We start from the raw sequence: 21,480 nt of genomic DNA on the forward strand, positions 1-21,480 counted from the left end.
ATCACTCCTGGCGGTGCTCAGGGGACCATCTGGGATGCTGGGAATCGAACCCGGGTCGGCCGCGTGCAAGGCAAACACCCTGCCCGCTGTGCTATTGCTCCAGCCCCGAGACTTTTTTTTTCCAAGTTCCACTTCTCTTTGGCAAATGTTTTCCTTTCTTGATTATTAACTTCCTCATCTGAAAGCCGATGAATTCTGTCCTTGCATACGCATCTTCCACTCGGCACTGAGCTTCATCCCCAGCATGCATGCTTATGGCTTACCCGCAGGAATGAAGTCCAGCGACTGGGAGAAAGCACTGTCAAGACTGAAGGCTGGACTGAAGGGTTCCCTGAACTTCACAAATACATATGTACATGTGTGAGGGAGCATGTGGATACACACCTTTTATTTTATTTTTTACAAAAATAATGTAACAGGGTTACACAGCACTAAAGTCACATAGGCGAGATGTATGTTACGGTATAACCATTTTTTAAGTCTGGATCAAAGTGGGAATTTTGGACCTGAAAATCTTAAGATTACTAAACAAAGGCCACATCGCAAGAAAGATGTCACTATTCTTGTTCATCACAGAAACAGAATCATGTTGCTACTATCCTTAGCTGGCTGTTACATATTCCATCAATTATTTTCTCTTAAATTAAAATACAAAAGCAAAAAGGGCCATGAAATAATCTTCAATTCATTGCACTAGTACATATATACTAACTGCATGATAAGCTCTATATACCGGGGTGATCTTTCAGCAGGTGTTGCCTTGGCTACAGTAAACACAGTTCCCAGCCAGCAACCACCAAACACAGAATGCATGCAGGACAGGGGAGAAGGACACCTGTGGGTTGCTATCTTTTTACATGGCAACCCAAACCAAAATAATAGAAGCAAATCTTACAATATAAAACATTTTATATTTATATAATAATTTGCGGTAATATGGAATAGTTTTATCAGAAGGAATACATTTGTCTAATCACAGTCACAGGAAAGAACATAAAAACTTACTGGAACCCTCAGCTCTCTCCTAGAATATTCAAAATTCGCATCAAGAGTTAGTTGGTTTGGTACAATAAAAAGACCCAACAGGTGATCGATTAAACCGTGTCATTTAGTATTAAAAACCACAGACAGATTCTGGGACAAGACGCTACCACCAAAAATACCCACCAAAATAGGAATTGATAGACAACTCTAGTTCGCGTACTAGATACTATGAAATACAACAATTAAATGTCCACTCGGACTACCAATGCAAGGCAGTCGCCTAAGAGACATAGCAGAGGAGAAAGCACACACAATTCCACCAGAGCATCCTCCAAGCCCTGCTGGGTTTTTCTGTCGCGTCCCCGGTCCCTCGCCCTGCTCCCTGAGTCACCTGTTGCGGGGTACTTAAATCTCTCAATGGCACTAGCCCTTTCCATCTGCCCCGCCGCAGAAGGCTGTGCCGGAGCCCAGGCTTGGTTCCGCAATCTCCCCCGGGTGCTGGTTTTGATGCTTGACTGTTGCACTGAGCGGGCCTCGGGGCCACAGGGCGCGTGGGGTCAGAAGAAGGAGGTGTCGGAGGAGAAGGCGCCGGCCAGGCGGAAGTCCTCCTTGGTGAGTACGCTGTACATGCGCTGGGGCAGGGCCCGCGAGTAGGGCGCGGGCCGGGGCACCGTCGTGCGGAGCAGGAGCTCGCGGCCAGCAGGCGGTGGGAAGTCGGACGCGGCACTGGGCCTGCGCTCCTCGGGTGCTCCCGGCCTCTTCAGCTCCTCCTCCGGCGGGGACAGGGCGGCGGCCTGGGAAAAGAAAGAACCGAAGGCTGAATGCAAGCTCGTCAGAGGGCCAGGCCCGGGGCCTGTCAAAGGACGGATGGACAAACGCGATCAAACACGCATGAATGTTCTACAGGAAGCGGTTCGTGCGGTCCACTCGGAACTCACGACCCGGAAAACGGCACGCGGGGCTGGAGGGACGAGGCCTGCCAGGCCAAGGTTGCTCTGAAAAAACGGGAGCCCCAATCGGACGGCTGATGTCGAGGACTGTTCTGGTTTTCACACGTTTCTTCCTGCGATGGCCCATGTCCCGGTCAGATACCCCCGTCCAGAAAAGAGCTGCTTCTCCCCACCATCTGGGGAGACCTTTTTTTTTTTTTAAATCTTAATTACGTCCATCAGTTCTAATTCATTTGCCTCATTAAAACGGGGCATACAAGCTTTGTTTGCTGGAGGTCCAATGTGATAGAGAAGTGACAGGAGATGCATGCAGCAACGGCCACAAAAGAGAAGTCCTCAAATACTGAACACATCTATTTTCTCCACTAAGATGGTATGACATCCATATTCTAGTAGAGGCATCGTTTTGAACTCTGATTACTATACCTTTGTTTCTCAAATCACTACAGCTTTGAAAGTACCATCAATCACTTGGGGGGGGGGGACATTTTGGCGTGAAATATGGAAATCGTGTTACGCTAATATGAGCAAGAAAGGTAAGCCAAGTCCTGACTGTTCAAGAGGTGGTTCGTCTAATGACCATATGAAGTCAGAGGGACAGGAAGGAACAATGAGGGACAAAGGCTATTTTATTACCTCATCAGAAGATTCAGTCAGCTTGAGAAAGAGTGAGAAAAGAAACAGTGATGAAAAGGAAACAAGAAAGATGGTTTTAAAAGAGCTAGAAAAAGAGTTCAAAATTACTTCAGAGACAGCATGCACTACTTCAAGAAATACTGGTCCTATCAGAAGAATATCAAGACAAACACACAATGCATACAAACGCAGCCATCAAACTGAGCAGCCAGGTCTCAAGACTCATGCATCTTGACTATACAGAGTGTCATCTGTCTGGGGAAATGAGTCCCAAAAAATCTAGCTCTTCTGATGGAAGAATTAAGATGCTAAGAAAAGTGCTTATGACTTAAAACATAAATAGCTCCAATGAATTTAAGAATAGGTATTGAATGTGAGAGTTATTCAATTCACAGCAAGGCTGGAGAAAATCAGATCAGCAGTTTATTTGCTAATTTCATTTAAAGATATCTGAACACCTGTAACTATGAAGCTTATTAAAATGCATAATTTTAAAGACATTTCTAAATATAATATTGTGTACTATAAAAATTAGTGATAGTTCATAATTTAAGTGCTCTTGACATTATTTTTTTCTTTTTTGGGTCACACCTGGTGATGCACAGGGGTTACTCCTGCCTCATGCACTCAGGAGTTACTCCTGGTGTTACTCAGGGGACCCATTGGGATGCTGGGAATCGAACCTGGGTCGGATATGTGCAAGGCAAACACCCAACCTGTTGTGCTATCGCTCCAGCCCCAGTGTTGACTTTTTTTAAATGGGCATACCAGTTAACTGGAAAATTATATAAATAAACTGAATGGATTAACTTTAGCCAGATATTTAGGAACTGGGTTTTAAAATGAACCAACTAGGCAACTGTCATACATTAACCGAGTCAAACAATTCTCTATAACGAACTGCTTAAAAGGTTTGAAAATATGAAATGTTTAAAATTACATGATTGGGACAAATGTATAATTTCAGTATCCATTAAAGGGGATGAAGTATACAATGAGGTCACTGAAAAACAAAACTGATATAGAAAAAACTATACTAAAATGAAAACTAAGAAAAATCAATTATGTAATATCCTATTTTTATAAAAGCTACATATATTTGTACATACTAAATGTAAACTGTTAACAGGGACCATCATTCATAATGAGATGTGATTAATTTTATTTCATACGATATTTTTTTATCATCCAAATTTTTACAATAAGCCTTGCAGGCTGAGGAAGGGAAAGGCTACTTTTTACTTTGGGGAAAATAACATTGTGTAAGCATTAAAAACAAGTAATGTTTTCAGCACTAGAAATAAAACCTTTCTATTTTAAAGCCTCTTAACATACAAGTTTTAAAAATAAGGAAGAGGAAAGGTTTGAAATATGAAAAAAAAAATCACACTGCTGCAAACAAAGAAATGTTCTTAGAAGCTTCTGGCAAGTGAGCTGGTGAATACGTCAGAGGATGTGAAAACAAACTCAGCTCTTGGTTTCGTGCCAGCGACAAAATGAAAATAAATCAAGTAAGTACCTATTGTTTCTAGAGCTGTAACAGCAAAAATGATATATAAGATTTTAACTTAAATTTCCATTGTTCTTTCCTTTTTGTTTTTGTACCACACCTGGTAGAGTTCAGGAGTTACTCCTAGCTCAGGGATCACTCCTGATGGGCCTCAGGGACCATATGGGGTGACGGGGATTGAACCCAGGTCGGCTGCATGCAAGGCAGTGTCTCTAGCCTCTAACTTAATAAAAAATTTTTTATTTTAGAGGTCATTCCATAAGCAACCTTAGGTTTTAGGTTTCTGTGTTTTTTTTGGAGGGATAGAGGTGTGGGTGTTTGTTGCTGGGGCCATACCCAGCAGTGCAACCATATGCAGTGCTAGGGATAGAATTGGGGTTGAATTGCATGAGACATAAGCACCTTAGTCCCCATTCTATCTTTCCAGCCTCGGGTTTCAGTTCTTGTTAAAAATTCATATATTAGGCTACAATTTTGAAAATATTATCTAGTTGTGCTCCAGACTCACTCAGGGAGTTTATGAAGCTGATATTCCATGTTTAGACTCATGAAAGTTTTTTTTTAAATCTCATTTGATCCTGAGAATTACTCTTTCAAAATTGGGTCTTGGGGGTTAGAGAGATAACAGGGGTTATGGTGTTTTTCTTGTAAGCAGCCAACCCTGGTTCAATCCTGAGAGGCCCCTTAGCAACAACAGATGCGGATCTAGAGTTTCTGTAGCAATACTTGAGTGACCCAGATAATCCCTGGCTTTGCAGGGACCAAATTGCACTTCATTCTTGGGCCCTAGCATGGAACTGATGGCCTGGTTGGCTGAGAACTGCCAGAAATGGGCACTGTGCCTTCTGATCATGACCTGAGAGAAATCACTACACCCCACCACCACCCAAAAAATATATAATAATAATTCAGATCGTAGAGTTCAACAGGCTGAGTGCACGCTTTCCATGCAGAAAGCCTGGGTTTGATCCCCAGCACTGCATGATCCCCCCTGAGTACCACAGGAGCACCCAAAGCACAGAGTCAGGAGTAACTCCCAAGCGATACCTGGTGTGGCCAGAAACAAAAATCAAAATTGGATCCTTGTAGGGTGGTCAGAGTGCGAGGGAGAGGGACCCAATATTTAGGTCACTGCATCATATCAGGTACTAATGAGCCCCGATCTGAAGACATGCAGCAGAATGCCAGGCCCTCTCACCCAGCACCGAGCCACAACACACAGGCTTACTCGGATCACTTTCATAGAAATCAATTCCAAGCAGCATCATCTTCTTATATAACTTTGAAAACGTTACTTTTACTAGATAGATCAGGACAAGTAGAAATTTTCAAATTGGGTTTTATTTCTGTATTGAAACCTAAGTTTCTAGTCTGAAAATATAAACTCTTGTTCTTCTGCCTTTCTAAGAAATCGCAAATGTTAGATTTCTTCACCATTCCCAGGTTAGTTTTCTTCACTTCACAAGCTAAGCTGTGAATTCACTTACTGTAAAATGGTAAACTGAACTTTATTTTGTTTTTGGTGTTTGGGCCACACCCAGTGGTACTAAAGGAGTACACCTGGTTCTGCACTCAGGAATCATTCCTGGTGGGCTCATGTATGGTACCAGGGATTGAACCCAGTTGGGCATATGCAAGGAAAGGGCCTTACCAGCTGGTAATACTATTCTGGCCCCAAGTAAAGCTGAACTATAATTTGAAAGCACTCACTCCTTTTTTCTAGAGGATAGCACTGGCCACTGTTAACAGAGTCCCCATCAGATTCTGTAACAATGGGTTTTAGACCTCTATAAATTTCTTAAAATTGTAAGAAAGCAAGTGGATTTCAAAGACTCAGAAGTCCCTGGTAGACTCTTTCTCTGGTATTTGAACCCAATACCCCACCTTACATTCAGTTAGCAGCTGTCCCAACAGTCAAGCGGGGGAATCCAAACAGCCTCTTACTGAGCAGAGGTCTGGAGAGATCGTGATCCAGAAAACAAGGATTCTCACGTACCCGCTGGGCATTGACAAACAGCTTGTGGATGATCCTGCCAGCATGTCCTCTTCCTGCACCAATGACTAACACTTCAGGCTGCTCCAAGAGGCAACTCACGAACCTAGGAGAGAGAAGGCAAGCTGTTGAGCTCACATCGTGTCACTCCTGCCAGATTAATTTTGTGACAAACCCTCAACGTTGATACCAGTTAAACCTCCCAAGGCTGTAGTGGAAATTTTATAACAGGATAGATTGACATTCAGAATTAAAATCCACTCAGCTGACAGTTTCACTTTTAACAGTTTTCATAAAAACTTTTCAGAGTTTATCTCGAAAAATTTAACAAGAAATAATCAGTCTATTTCCCACATTAGCTTTGAAAACGCTATGATAAAAAGGAGACCAAAAAAAAATGTTTAGACAACAAAACCAATTTTACTTATGTAGCATAAACACTGATCCATACTTCTTTTTATTTTTTGTGCTTTTAAGGTCATGTGCACCGCCTGGTCACTAATCCATACTGCTGTATTAGAATTAGCCCTTGTTCCTATCAGTTAAAAAGAAGCAATTTCCAATAGCAAAGTAGCCTGGAAGAAAAATCTTCTCAACAAGAAAATTTAATACATGTTTCTATGGGTTTCTGTGTATGTACTGCTTGAAATGTATGTTTTTCCAGGCAAAACCTCAATTTCTTTTTGTTTATTTTTGGGCCATGGCCAGTGGTGCTCAGGACTCACTCCTGGCTCTGCACTCAAGGATCACTCCTAGCAGGACTGGGGGACCCTATTGGATACCGAGGATCAAACCCAGGTCAGCTGATTGCAAAGCAAGTGCCCTCCCTGCTGTATTATCACTCTAGCACAGCAAAGTCTCAACATTTTTGTTGTTTTTGGGGGGGCATACCGAGCTGCACTGAGGGCTTACTCCTGGCTCTGTCCTCAGGGATCACTATTAGTGGGGCTCATGGAACCACATGCCAGGTATTGAATCCAGGACAGCCACATGCAAAGCAAGTGATGTACCCTCCGTACTATACTATAGCTCTGGTTCTTTTAACTTTTTTTTTTCTTTTTGGGTCACTCCTGGTGATGCTCAGTGGTTACTCTTGGCTCTGAACTCAGGAATTACTCCTTGCAGTGCTTGGGTGACCATATGGGATGCTGGGGATTGAACCCAGGTCAGCTGCGTGCAAAGCAAATGTCCTACCCGCTATATTATTGCTCCAGCCCCAGCTCTGTTTTTTTTAAACTTACTTTATCTGCTGGAACTCTGACTTGTAAGCATATCACAGAAGCAGAGTCATCAAGTCACGTGCACCATGTGGTCACTAATCCATAGTGCTATTTTAGAATTAGGCCTTACTCCTATCATTTAAAAGGAACCAATCTTCTACAGCAAAGTAGGCTGGAAGAAAAATCTTCTCAACAAAGATATACAACTCAAATAAGTTGCTAAAGGGATCCTAAAGCCTTAACACATTATTTAGCATCAATTAATGCCATTTCTTGTGGGGGAAAAAAAACAGATGAAAAATTCTAAGTTCTGACTAATACTCAAATTCAAATTGAGTTATTACACATCCCAAGCAACAATCATTTCAAGGACCATCGGCGAATAAGGGCCAGTACTTAATCCGACAGACTCTGGAGACAGGCAGTCTCAGAAGACTGCCTAGGTCACTTGCCTCATGTGGCAGAAACCATCTGGCCACACTTTCAAAACATACTAACAAGTGGCACATAATAGACACCTTTGCTATCATAAATCTTGTTTAAAATGTAGTTGGTGTATGAGATGGGTGTGGATGGGTGTGAGGGAACTTGGGAACCCTGGTGGAAGGAGGATGATACTGGTGGCAGGGTTGGGGCTGGAACAAAATGAATCCAAAACCCAACTAGGAATAAGTGGCCCTTGCCTAGCACAGGGTTCAACCCCAAGCACTGCCAGGGTTATTCCTGAGCAGAGCCAGTAAGAGCCTCTGCACCTGAGCACCACATGATGTGGTTCAACCTCCTACCCCGTAATAACAAAATCAAACAAAACTTTATTTGCTTTTGCGATTTCAAAACACTCTGGCTGAGGAACAGTGAGAGAACAGCAAAGTGGGCCACCTTAAACAAAGAATGGATAAGCTCTGCCACAGGGATCACAGGCAGCACATCACCAAGAGCAAATAAGGACGTTCTTCTATTTTTTAGTTGTTTGCTTGCTCTTTGTTTTGGGGGCCATCACTATCACCAACATGCTCAGGGTTTATTCCCGGCTCTGTGCTTAGAGATGATTCCTGGAAGTGCTTAGGGACCACATGGGGTCCAGGGATCAAACCCAATCCCCAGCAAATCCCCTACCAGCTCTGGCCCCAAACAAAAATATTCTTATGAAAAGGGGAGTTCAGTTAGGCTTGTTTCTAGAAGTGGGATCAATGAACACACAAGGCCCTACTTAGAAATACAGAAAAGCTCAAATACAATATAATTCTCTGCCGCTGGCCAACATCTGTTATAAAAATATAGGTCTAACACAAAAGAATCTCAGTATTTGGGGACTAGAGTGATAGTACAGCAGATAGGGCATCTGCCTTTCATGTGGCCAACCTGTGTTTAATTCCCAGCATCCCTTGAGACTGGTCCCCAGATACCACCAGGACTGATCCCTGAGCAGAGCACCACTGAGTATGGCCCCCAGAACAAAACAAAGAATCTCAACATTTGATTTCCTTATGATGTGGACAAAAAATGAGTTATTCAAATAGAAATTACCTCTCAAGATCTTCCTTTTCCTCCTCTTGCTCACATTTTTCAGTCCCGAACTTGGCCTTCAGTGAGCGGGCTCTAGCAATGATCGCTTCCACATTAGTAATTTGATGGATGATTTCCTAACAATGCAAAAAGGATAGAGACAGTGTCAACTGGAAATTAGGGAGGAAAAAAAAAAAGCCATCGTCCTATAAGAATGCAACTTTAAACTGTTGCCAGCCAGGGGAAACGCAAGAACACTCGGCAGGAAAGATCCTGACACTACAATGAACTTACTTCCAACTTTTTATCTTCTGGATTGGGGAAGTGCAAAACTTTACTGGAATGGGATATTATCTGCTTTATAATCTTCTTAACTGAAGAAATGTTTTCCAGGTTTTCTATTTTGTAAAAAAGATCAAAATCATCGTTAGATGAAATGGGCAAAACAGGCTTTTGTTTAGAAATGAACAAGTGGCAAGATCAGGATATTTACCTTCTTCCTTTACCTTGAGTACGGATGCATGGATCACACACGGTAACAGGTGCCGAGCAAGGTCTGCGGGTTTCTGGACTGCCAGGTAGTGCAGCACCTGAAGGCAGCAAAATCATCCAAATGGTCAATGCAGCTGTTGAATCAATCAGCTATTTACACAAATAACAAGTCCGAAGGACCACTGGAATGACAGGAGAGGGCCGGAGAGAAGCCAACAGACTGTGGCCCATGCAAAGCATATGCTGCAGGAGACCAGCGACCGATACCCCGCACTGCCTGGCCTCCTGAGGACCTCTCCACGTCGCGAAGTGCTGCAATTGCTCTGGATTTCATCCAAGCGTCCCTCAGTGTAAGACTTTTCAACTTCCAGGGGCAAGTTCTGAGTTTTTGCGGCTGTTTTCCTTTTTTTATTTCTAATCTCATCACAGACATCAAGAGAACTGTTTATATTTCTAATATGGAAACCTACTGATGTTTCTTTGTACTCAATTTTTCAATGCTTCATTTGCAAAATAGGCTCGATGAGCGATGTGCAGCACTTTATGATATTTTTCAGAGATCAACCTTATTGTTTAGATCTTTCTAGAGTTCTATCTACTTGACTGTCTTGTACTGAGTGATGTGTTCAAAGTACTCATTATTAGTGTGTTTCTCAGAACCTTCAGTGGCTTCTGTTTTATATTTAGGTGGTTACCGTGCTATCAAGTGCAAAAAACATTAACAATAGTTATAAAACTTTTATATCATAAAGCATACTTGTTTATCTCACTTAGTGATTTTCTGCTTAATCCTACTTTGTATCAGGATTATACCCCCTGCTGGATAATGATCATTATGTACTTCCCATGATTTCCTTAAGAAAAATGTTGGGAGTGGAACTACTACATCAAAAGACACAGACCACTTAAAGGCTTCTGAGAGTTCAATGATAAGCACTTTTATAGAAAACATGCATGTTGTGGGCCCAAAGAGTCAGTGATAGAAGTCAAGAACCATGTTCTGGATCCCTGGCACTATCACCCCTGCACCACAGAAAAGCATGATTACCTGCACCCTGCACCCAAGTATGTGTGAGGTACTACAACTAATGCATGTGACCCCTGTCATTACAATAACAAAAAAGGAAAAGGAAAAGCAAAATGTCTTGCTACTGACACACACCAACACAATCAAACAAATTTAAAATAAAATATATGTAGGAGCCAGGAGATAGATAGGGTGCATGCCCAGTACTGCAAGACCAGAGTATTGTTAGGAGTGGTCCCCAGAGGCCCCTGAGCATTGTTTGGGAGGCCCACCCCCAGAATATTAAAATGAAAATATGTGAAAAATTAGCACAGCGGGTAGGGCGTTCGCCTTACAAGCGGCCAACATGGCCGACCCGAGTTCGATTCCTCCGCCCCTCTCGGAGAGCCCGGCAAGCTACCGGGAGTATTCGATATGCCAGACACAGTAACAACAAAGTCTCCAATGGAGACGTTACTGGGTCCGCTCGAGCAAATCGACGATCAACGGGAGGGCCTTTACCTTTACCTTTACCTTTATGTGAAAAATTAAACATGCATCTTAATTTTTAGTCTATTTCTAATTACTTTTAAAACTTTTTTTTTTTTTTTTGGCTTTTTGGGTTACACCCAGCAATGCACAGGGGTTACTCCTGGCTCTGCATTCTGCACTCACGAATTACTCCTGGCAGTGCTTGGGGGACCGTATGGATGCTGGGAATCAAACCCAGGTCGGCCACATGCAAGGCAAACACCCTACCCACTGTGCTTTCGCTCCAGGCCCTAGTTTTAAATCTTAAATGTGAATAGTAGACATGAAAAGGCTTGTTAAATTTTAACGTTGTGTTTCTGAAGAATGTTCAAAGCTCTCATGTCTAGCAGAGTGAGTTTTTAAAACAGTTTTATAGAAAGCATGCACGTTATGGGCCCAAAGAGTCAGTGGTAGAAAGCAAAACCCATGACTTGAAACCCTGGCACTACCATCTGTAAACCCCTGAACCCAGTTTTTAAAGCAGGCCAGAGTCCTGTTCTAATAGCAGGTAGGGTGCTTGCCTTTCATGTGGCCGACCTGGGTTCAATCCATGGCATCCCCTGTGCCCACCAGGAGGGATCCCTTAGCACAGGGCCAAGAATAAGCCCCAAGTACCACATGGTGTGGCCCCAGACCAAATAAAACAAAATGAACAATAATTGGTGTTTTCTTATTAAAAACTACAATTCATTACCTTTTCTGCTTCCCTCGTGTCATCGAAGAGTCTCCTTTGCCTTCTAGCAGGAATTGGCTTAGCTGTTTCCCAGGCTTCTACCCACATATTGCTTGGAATCTTCATTCTGGCGCTCAGTTCTCCTTTCAAAACTACATTCCCCTTTTCATCAACTACTTCCTCTTCAATATAATCCCGGGGTGAGTACCACCTCACAAAATCTTCTAGATAACATCCTGGATTAGCTGCCTAAATACAGCAAAACGCAAAATAAAATAAAATTAGTAATTGATAAACATGTGCCTAAAATCATACATTTCCTGTCACAGACACCCTATTCTAATCTATACCCTAGTCTAATCTTTATAGAACCTAAAAGGTGACATGGGCTTGGGTATGGATAGTCTTTACAAGTTTAGAAGTTAAAGCGCCAAAACTTTTGTTTTTGGCTGTCTCTGATTTATAGAAGAAAACATTTTGATTTGATGAATTTGGGAATAAAAACTTGATGAAAAGTGAAAGTAACTTTCTTAAACAGATCCTAAGTTATTAACATATTTCAAGTTACAGTATAATAACTCAATATTTAGAAAAGTATCAGGCCAAGTACACTAAAATAATATGCAACATGACCAGAATAATAACAGTGATGAAAAACTTCTGCCCTTTTTTTCTATAAGAAATCAGTACTGGTATCAGCTAACCTCAAACATGTTCTACCCAGCCACCAATAAACATGCTTTATGTAACAAATCACTATCATAGGGGCTGCTCTTGTACTGTTAAGAAATTGAAATACAAACAATTGTTTTTCAGGCTTATAAAACCAAACCAATTAAAATTTTACTTGTGGATAATTCCATAAAATTAATGATACTGTACACCAAATTCCCTTAAGTAATTCTACTTTCAAGTCTGGAAAAATGTAGAAACTTCAGTGTTAGTAGTAAGCATGGAGACTGTTTTTGCATTCAGCAATGTATCAGTAGAATAGTAAGATAAATATATGTCAAGTAATTATCTTACTGTTAAATACTCAAAATATGTATGCACCTACATTTAAACAAAGATTTTTGGTTATATTTTTCTAACATAACATATTCTTTCTGCTATGAGTACTATATCTAATTTTCTGTTACAGTAAGTAATACAGGGAATTACAAAAAGTTAGGCGGGCTACATATATATACTTTTCAAATTATACCAAAAAGAAAACTGACATGATGAGAAAGATGTCATAGATGTGAGGAACGAAAGTGCCAACTTCTCCTCATTGAGTTCACCACCTGCCAGTTTAATCTCCACCAATTTAGGAAATCCCCTAATTTGGAGGGACATAAAATAAGGGGGCTCCTCATTGAAGTCAAAAACAAATTTTTAAGATACATCATAGCAGCAAAGAGCTGCTAACTGTAATGGATAAAATGACTGGATTCAATACAAAGGACTCAATACAAAGATCAGGATATTAACCAGGCAATCTAAAGACCACATGAAATCATCTCAGGAAAGGACAGAGTCCTGGAGGGCAGAGACAAACTTGAAGAAAGAAAATAATATTTGACTCCTGCACTATAGATTGTGTTCAAGAAAGACACTTCACATCAGAATTCTTTCTAGTGTCCATACAGTACTAGGCTGAATATGTAGCTATAAGAAGTCAAGGTCCACCTCCATGACAGTGTATTCTTTCTGTCATGACAGGCATTATTCCAAGAGCATGTATATGATTCGACCCTGTCTTTATTGAACTGTAAGCTGTAGGTAACTCAGGTACTTAGCAGAGTTCTCAGAACTCTCCCAAGGGTGCCTGAACAACAAGTTATCTTTACTCAAAAAAGAAAGGTGGCCAAATGAAATTTATAGCACAGCAGGTAGGGCGTCCGCCTTACAAGCGGCCAACATGGCCGACCCGAGTTCGATTCCTCTGCCCCTCTCGGAGAGCCCGGCAAGCTACCGAGAGTATTCGATATGCCAGACACAGTAACAACAAAGTCTCCAATGGAGACGTTACTGGGCCCGCTCGAGCAAATCGACGATCAACGGGAGGGCCTTTACCTTTTACCTTTTACCTTACATGATTTCCACATTGGGGCAAAAATCTAAGTTCAATTTTAAATACAATCTATTCTCTAAGCAAAACACTTTAGGTGTAATGTAGGTACCCAGGTTAGTTCAAAAGAGTCTAAGAAAAAAAGATTTTGCTGAAGCAACAGTTTTCTTGCTTGTTTTGATGGCACACCTGGCAGTGTTCAGGGTTTACTCCTGGCTCTGTGCTCAGATGACCATTTGGGAGCCAGGGATAGAACTGGGGCTGGCCCTGTGAAAGGCAAGTGCTTTATCCCGGCACTAGCTCTCTGCCCTTGAAATAACACTTTTAAAGGAATGTTACAGAACCTTGATATGAGGAGACAGTACATTTCTACGGTGAAAGCTTTTATAGTTCAAACTTTCGATTTCCTCTTGTATGTGCATCTGCACGCGCACTGGAGCAGGACAAGAACAGATGAGAATGATGGCTGTGCAGGGTCAGATGAACAACAGTTGCTGAGGAAACCAGCACTTCCTGCTGTGCAAACACACCCTAAGCGGATTCCCTTCCCTACCCCTTTGATTTAACATATGCTCGGAGAGTCAAAGTGACTCTTCTTTATCCACCAAACCAACTATTTGTTTCAGAGTAACACATCTCTCCCTTGTCTTCTAGGCAAGACTGACAGATTTTTCTGTTCGTTTTTCAACTCTAATGAAAACATGCTGCTCTTCAGAGGTTTACTAAAGATTTTTCTTTGTAGTTTAAAGATGGGGGAAAAAATCTGGGAATGAAAAAGCTCCTTTTTATTGCCAATCAATTGCACTAGTAGGGAAGATGAAAGCGCCTTGGTTTTTTCCTGGGTTGTTTATATAGAAGAAGAAAACTCCGCTGGCCTACATAGCACAAAAGCTTCACAAGCTTTTTGAGACCATCACAAGCAGCATCAGAGGAAGGAGAAAAACCTGGACATGGGAAACAAAGGGAGAGGAACTCAAACCCAGGCCCACTGGATCTGAGCAGTGGGGTGATAAAATCTAACAGGAAAGAGGGATAGTTTAGGAGAGAGGACAATAAAATTTATTAAAAGAGTGCCCTGCTCAGACTTACACAGTGGAGGACCCCAAAGAAAGAGACCTGCATAGCACAGTCCTGGAGCCTTTTATTGTGTGTCTCTGGGCTGCCTAAGTGGGAAGTTTATGTTTCCTACAGATTAATTCTGGGAGGTGAATGAGCAGGAGACTTGGAGCTAATTCTGGGGAGTGAGTGAGTTGTATATATAAATGTTCTGAGTCAATCATGAGAAAGGAATGAGATGCCAATCCCAGGAAGAGAGTGGCTGGGCGAAGTCTAGGAACTGAACAGCAGAACTGAATGATACTAGGGCACCTACAGAGTCTCCTGGGTACAGGTAGTTGTGTGGGCAGGAGACAGCACAGCTGGCCGTGCTCCCGGTCTGTCAGCATTTTAGATATGGGAATTAAGTGAGGCACCTTTTTAGGGGGGTAAGCGAACCACTTCAGGAGACAGTTAAGAGCAGAGAATCAGCAATGACCATCCACCCGAGTTTTTGCTCTGTTCTGTTTTTAATGAAGTTACCTGTGCATTTAAAAACAAATGTCCTGAATTCATTCCTGTATTAGTAAATCAAATGCTACCATTCTCTGAAACCTCCATGTTCTAGATATAGGTCTCTATGTAAGCCTACATTTCTCTCCTCACGGTAGCAATTCTATGCATCCTTAATGGCAACACCTCAGAGAAACCATGGTCCAATCATGCCTCAGACTTTAAATTTATGTGAACTCACAATATAATCATGATTTATCGTCCTCTTCCCACAATCTCAGTATACTGTAACTGAGGACAGACTTTGTACAGTGAAAATCACAAAGTAGACACTCAAAGATTGTTGAGTGAAGTAATCTATGCTAAATCCTAAAGATTTCCTAAAAGTCTTGTATAAAAAGCGTTCCTTTAACAAGTACAACAAGGAAGAAAACGTTCCGGTGCACATCTACAAATGATTCGGTTCTCACTCTCATTCAAAGACATTTAGTGGGTTTGGTCTATAAACTGAAGAAGTCTGAATGTATCCTTTTGAGAACGGCAGTTGGGTGGTGGTGTAAGGAGACTGAAATCAACACATTTAATACAAAGACATTCAGCATTTACACCAATTTATAGAGTGGCATTCACAGCTTCATCCCAGAATAGCTTAAAATAGATTCCAAAGATCTGACACTGTGACCCACCTTGAAAGACTCCATGTCTGAGAGCAGACAGGCACTCTGCATGCGCGCGCGGAGGTGAGCCCCTTCTGCTGATGTGCCTAATTTAGCGAGAACCTCCGACTGCTCTTCCAGCAGATCTTCTGTCATAGGTGCCGGCTCCTGTGGAGCACAGAAGGACAAAGCCCAGGAATAGCCTTTTTTTAGACAAAGCAAAACTATAAAATAGAAAAAAGACAACAGCTATTTCAACTCATAACAGTCACAAGATAGGTATTTAAAAGTATTCAGAGACACTTGTAAGGTTTTATATATATATATATATATATATATATATATATATATATATATAGTAACAAATTAAGAAGACATATACTCTCAGTATCCCTAACCCCCAGTAGTTACAATTATGCTTTCCTTGATCAGGAATGACAACGAAAACATAGGAGGAATTTGGGGCACTTAGACATTCTCCTTCATATGAATAAGAAGTGAAGTCCTAATGGTATTTTTATGCAAGCCATCCCAGTTTGTAATACAGTTTTAATCACTAATGAGAAGGAAAAAAAAAATATATATATATATATAAAAAAGACAAACAAATTCTAATCAAAGTCTCCAACTAAATTTTACACTGGGGAATTTATTTTGTATTTATGTTCCAAAGATATTCTCATTACAATTCACTTAAGAAGCTGACACTTTTTGTTTGAGGAATAAAATACATTGCATATTTTAGTAATAATCCCAAGGTTTGTTTTTATTTATCTCTTTTTGGTGGTGGTGGAAGTGGGGGGCTCATGCCACACCCAGCATAGCTCAGAAGTGATCTTTGCTCAGTGTTTAGGGGACATATGCAGTGCTTGGGACTCAACTTGGGTCAGCCACATGGAAGGCAAATGCCTCATCTCCTGTAATACACACATACACACAATATATATATTAAATTTATTTATTAAATTAATAAACAAAGCCCTGATGATCCAAAGTTTAAAGGAGGTAAGGCTAATCTAAAGGAATATACAACCAACTACAGAACCATAAAAAGAAATGACTTCTTATAGCCGAAAACATTTTAAAACTGTTCAGAGGGGCATAAAATTATCTGAGAACTGATTCATTCCACTTTATGTTCAAAATAAGAAAATTAGCTACAGTGAACCCGTCCAAACCCAAATTGTGTCAAGTTTCCTACCACCCTCTTGGATTTCCTAGAAGAGGAGAATCAATGGACCTAAAATCAAATTCTGCTAAAATAAGCTTTTCTAATCTGAGATATTAGGAGAAGACCTAGCAGAGGCATTTTAAAGCATGTTGTTACTAAATAGATTTCCCTTAGATTGTAAGAACTGACTATAAATCCCATGTATAACAGGATTCTCAACTGCAACTGTTCCCTCTACTATGCCTGGAGTATCATTCCATCTAATAATAAACACACAAAGGCCAGAGTGATACACAGAGGGTGGGGCTATTGCCATGCACACAGCCCATCTGGGCTCTATCTCCAGTATCCCATATAGTTCCCTGAGCCCTGTCAAGAGTGACTCCTGAGTGCAGAGACGGGAGTATCCCCTGAGCGCAGAGGATAGCCTCCAAACAAACAAACAAAAAAACCAAGAAAAATAACAAAACAAAAACAAACCCCACACCACTCAGTTTAATAACAGGTCCCTTTATAAAAAGCAGGCTAAAATCTACGGAAGCAAAACACTTCTCAATTTTAGAAACAGTGAATTTAAAACACCAATAGTCTAAATTTCAGACCTGAAGGGGATTTGAAAAGACTTCCCTATACACAATACAACTGTATCCTAGCAGGATGGAGTTGTATAAACAATGAGTTTTCTCAAATTAAAACTCAAAGAGCCTGCCCATGACCTACCTGGGTAATAGGAATGTAGAGAGGTTCTCCATTGTGTAGCAGTGTAAGTTTCCCGTGCTGTCGGAGACGTCCTTCCGGCTTTAAGTTTGCCATCTCCTTCGGCCCTCCTTTCTTGCCACCCTCTTGTCCATTTCCCTTAAGATCTTCAGTATCGCTTAAGCATTCAAAAAATTCTTCTTCACTGTCACTCCAAGAATCCCAAGACTTCCCCACCTCTCCCTTTTCTTTATCTGCGTCTTTGAGACTATCTTTTGCAGCATCCCCAGAGAATGCTTGAGCAAGGTTATCTGAAGCACCTGTCTTTCTTCCTTCGTCTCGAGTCCTCTTTCTCTCAATACAACAATTTAACATCTTAAAGAAAACACAAATGACACTTCTATTTAGACACAGTAAAATAAAAATCTGTTCACTGCTTATTTAATTTTCATTCTCCACTCTTTCTTTGTACCATATCATAAATAACAAAGACTTGTAAGTTTGCCAAAAATAGCACAATGAGATAGCCTATAATATATTATTACATTCATATTTTAGAATAAAGTTGGATTAGGTGGGTACCAATTTATACACTGTCACTGGGAAATCTTTACCTGTAGTTTCTGATGCAGTAAACAACATCTTAGATCCGGGGGTCCGCTGGCTAACCTACCAAAGGAAAAGGAACAGAAAGGTTAGTTTTAATAAAATTAATTCAGGTGAGCCTATTTTTATACTACTGTAAATTTTAGCCATATTGACAGAAAATAAAAGACCAGATTGCTGTAGGTAAGGTAAATGAGTTGGAAGGAATAAGACTAAAAGAGCAGAATTTTTTATTCTCTCTCCTCATACTTCATAATCACCTATAGCAATTATATGATATTCCAAAGCCATGACAGTATAGTAGTGATGTGCTAACTCAAGCTAACTCAGGGTCTATGAGATAACTAGAGAGGCAAGAGCATGTACTTTGTGTATGTAGGAGGACCGGGTTTGATCCCTGGCACCACACGGTTTCCTGAGCATCAAGCCATAAGTAGCTCCTGAGCACTGCCAGGTATGGTCCCAAAATAAAAAAAACTGAAAAAAAGGAAAAAGTCTCTAAATCTACCTTAGAAAGTAGCCAGCACACAGTAATAATTCTTTCCTTCTTTGTAAGTGAAAGAAGTTTATCTGAGAAATAAAGGGAAGGAGAGAGAGAAAGATACTCGAGAGAGAACATGGGCTTCTCCAGAGTGGGTAAAAACAGTCCACACACTAGTTTTTCACATCACACAAAACAGATTATTATTAAGGTGGTGGATTTTCACTATAAAAAAAAAGTATGCCCATCTCTGTTTTATGTCATTTTCCCCTTTTTCAAGGGGAAGCCAGGACTGCCTCCAGTTCCAAACCAATAGAGTTCCCTGAGATCAGGGAAACTCCTCATATTCAGTGTGCTGTTGGATCTGCAGTAAATTACAGAGCAAACTGTAATTTATAACCAATTTATAAACAAATCAATTTTAACTGTAAGTTATAATAGATAACTTATGTAATAGATAACCAAGCGATAATCCAGCTAAGCAGAGACTAGTAACTATAAAACAGAGGCTGGAGCAATAGCACAGCAGGTAGGGAATTTGCATGCGGCCAAACCAGGTTCAATCCCCGGCATTCCATATGGTCCCCGGAGCACCACCAGGAGTAATTCCTGAGTGCAGAGCCAGGAATAATCCCTGAGCGTGGCTGGGTGTGATTCAAAACCCTAAAAGCAAGTAACTAAATAAATAAATAATAAAAGGGGGGGGGAATAAAATAACAAGACTAACAAATATTTTTTATTTGATTTTGGGGTGACACCCAGCCATACTCAGTGCTAACTCCTTCCTCTGCACTCAGAAATTACTCTTGGTGGTGGCCAGGGGACCATATGAGATGCTGGGAATTGTACCCGGGTTGGCCACAGGCAAGGCGCCCTACCCACTGTACTATTGCTTCATCCCTAATTAACATTTTTATTTGTTCCTTTTTTCTTTCTTTGGCAGTGCTAAAGATCAAACCCAGTGATTTACACACCAAAGCATTAGTCCTATTACAGTCACAGATCTGGTCCTAAGAGTAAACCTGCCTGACCAATTGCTGTTTTGTATTACTTACACACTGATGGAAGAATAGCAATCTACATGATATAACATATATGGGAACTCAACTCTTCTATTTAAGTGAAATGTCAATATAAATTATAGCCAAAAATTTACATTGCTCTTAATATCTGAAAGAACTCTAAAGTGATTTTTCCCTATAACTGAATAAAGTTTATTCTCTAGAAAAGATTAGAAAATAGAGGTTATTAGAAAAATGAAAATAAAATTTAAATAGTTAAGAAACACTATTAAGAGCTACCTGTATTTGTTTCAACTACTTTCATCAGTATAACAACAAGCATTTCTATAAATGTAATACCGGGGTGACAGAGATAGTACAGGGCTTAAGGTACCTGCCTTGCACATGGCCAAACCTAGATCAATCCCTGGCATGGTCCCCCAAGCACCATCAGGAGTGATCTGGTGCCCAGAGCCAGGAATAAAGCCTAACACTGTGAGGTGTGGTCTGAATGCTGCTTTGTTCCCTCCTAGTACCCCATTCCGAAATACAATACCGGAACTTTGCATTACAGAAATATGTCAATTAACCATTCCTTTACTTTGATCCTTAGTCATCTCTTTACTCCTTATCCTTACTCTTCTCCCCAATGAAAATTAGCTACAGTGAATCCGTCCAAACCCAAATTGTGTCAAGTTTCCTACCACCCTCTTGGATTTCCTAGAAGAGGAGAATCAATGGACCTAAAATCAAATTCTGCTAAAAACAAGAATTCTGCTATGAAACTGGAAACTGAAATCATTACCCTGGAATCAGAAAGTTGTTTTCCCATCTGAAACGCATCTCAAGAACAAATTCCTGCCAGAGGTGTGCCACTCCTTTCAAACCTCCATGGTAGAAATTGATCATGCAAAGGCACAAAGCCAATTTGTATGTTAAACTGTCAGAGGGTGCAGATTTGAACTGATTGTAGAGATTCTAAATTTAGAAAAATAGAAATAAAGCAAACCTTGTTAAAAACATTTATATCTAAAATCAGAAATTGTACAAAGAAAGATTTTAATACTAAAATAAACCCTTCCTACCAAAACTAGCTTTAACCAAAGGTCTATTAAACTACTGCTAAAATTGTAGTTGAGGAATTCAATGCATTTGAAGACTTCTATAAGAATGAAGAAAGTGAGGTATAGTTTTGCAAGGCCACTTAGCTTTCACTTTCTTGTTGAGCTTTTGCCAAACTTCCTATGTTGTTTTAAAGTCCTTTTGTTACAAATGAGTAAACTTGTGAAAATCCAAGCATAAAATACAAACCAAAACTGTCACTGTCACTGTCACTGTCCTCCCGTTGTTCATCGATTTGCTCGAGCGGGCCCAGTAACGTCTCCATTGGAGACTTTGTTGTTACTGTGTCTGGCATATCGAATACATCACGGGTAGCTATGACGTTGAAAATGTAAATGTTCTGCTTTTTCTCACTTCATGAAATCCAATAAAGTCTACTGTACAGAGTTTGATATATCTCTACACCTGTCCTCTGAACACCCATTTTTCAATTTATCAAAGACTTGAATAAAAAAAAGCGAATATTTTATGTCATTTTATACATTCTATTGCACGAAGGAGTTTTCCACTCATAATAAGGGGACTAATTCTGAAATACTCTGTTGCAAACTGTAACAGAATTTCATTAAAAGTCAAAGGTGAAAGAAAAATTTTCAAATATTTATACTTTTAAAAAATTGCTTTCAGGAAAAGTTCTTTTCATCT

General features: G+C 40.6%; 1 protein-coding gene across 2 annotated transcripts in view; it reads right to left on the bottom strand.

Moving 5' to 3' along the window:
• Positions 1-369: 369 nt before the first annotated feature.
• Positions 370-21,480, bottom strand: part of RAB3GAP1 (RAB3 GTPase activating protein catalytic subunit 1) — a 75,319-nt gene continuing 54,208 nt past the window's right edge. The window contains exons 15-25 of one of the 2 annotated variants that reach the window (XM_056117639.1): positions 20,519-20,691; positions 18,240-18,294; positions 17,650-18,000; positions 15,789-15,926; positions 11,523-11,750; positions 9,293-9,389; positions 9,094-9,197; positions 8,821-8,936; positions 6,077-6,179; positions 2,571-2,591; positions 370-1,778 (exon numbers count right to left, since the gene is read on the bottom strand). In XM_056117639.1, the coding sequence (XP_055973614.1) occupies positions 1,542-1,778; positions 2,571-2,591; positions 6,077-6,179; positions 8,821-8,936; positions 9,094-9,197; positions 9,293-9,389; positions 11,523-11,750; positions 15,789-15,926; positions 17,650-18,000; positions 18,240-18,294; positions 20,519-20,691 (1,623 nt within the window). In that variant the 3' untranslated portion in view covers positions 370-1,541. The remainder of the gene's footprint in view (positions 1,779-2,570; positions 2,592-6,076; positions 6,180-8,820; positions 8,937-9,093; positions 9,198-9,292; positions 9,390-11,522; positions 11,751-15,788; positions 15,927-17,649; positions 18,001-18,239; positions 18,295-20,518; positions 20,692-21,480) is intronic. The other variant, XM_056117640.1, reaches the window with a different exon arrangement.

This window comes from Sorex fumeus, unplaced genomic scaffold (assembly GCF_029834395.1).
Source record: "Sorex fumeus unplaced genomic scaffold, SorFum_2.1 ptg000035l, whole genome shotgun sequence".
Classification (NCBI taxonomy): domain Eukaryota; kingdom Metazoa; phylum Chordata; class Mammalia; order Eulipotyphla; family Soricidae; genus Sorex; species Sorex fumeus.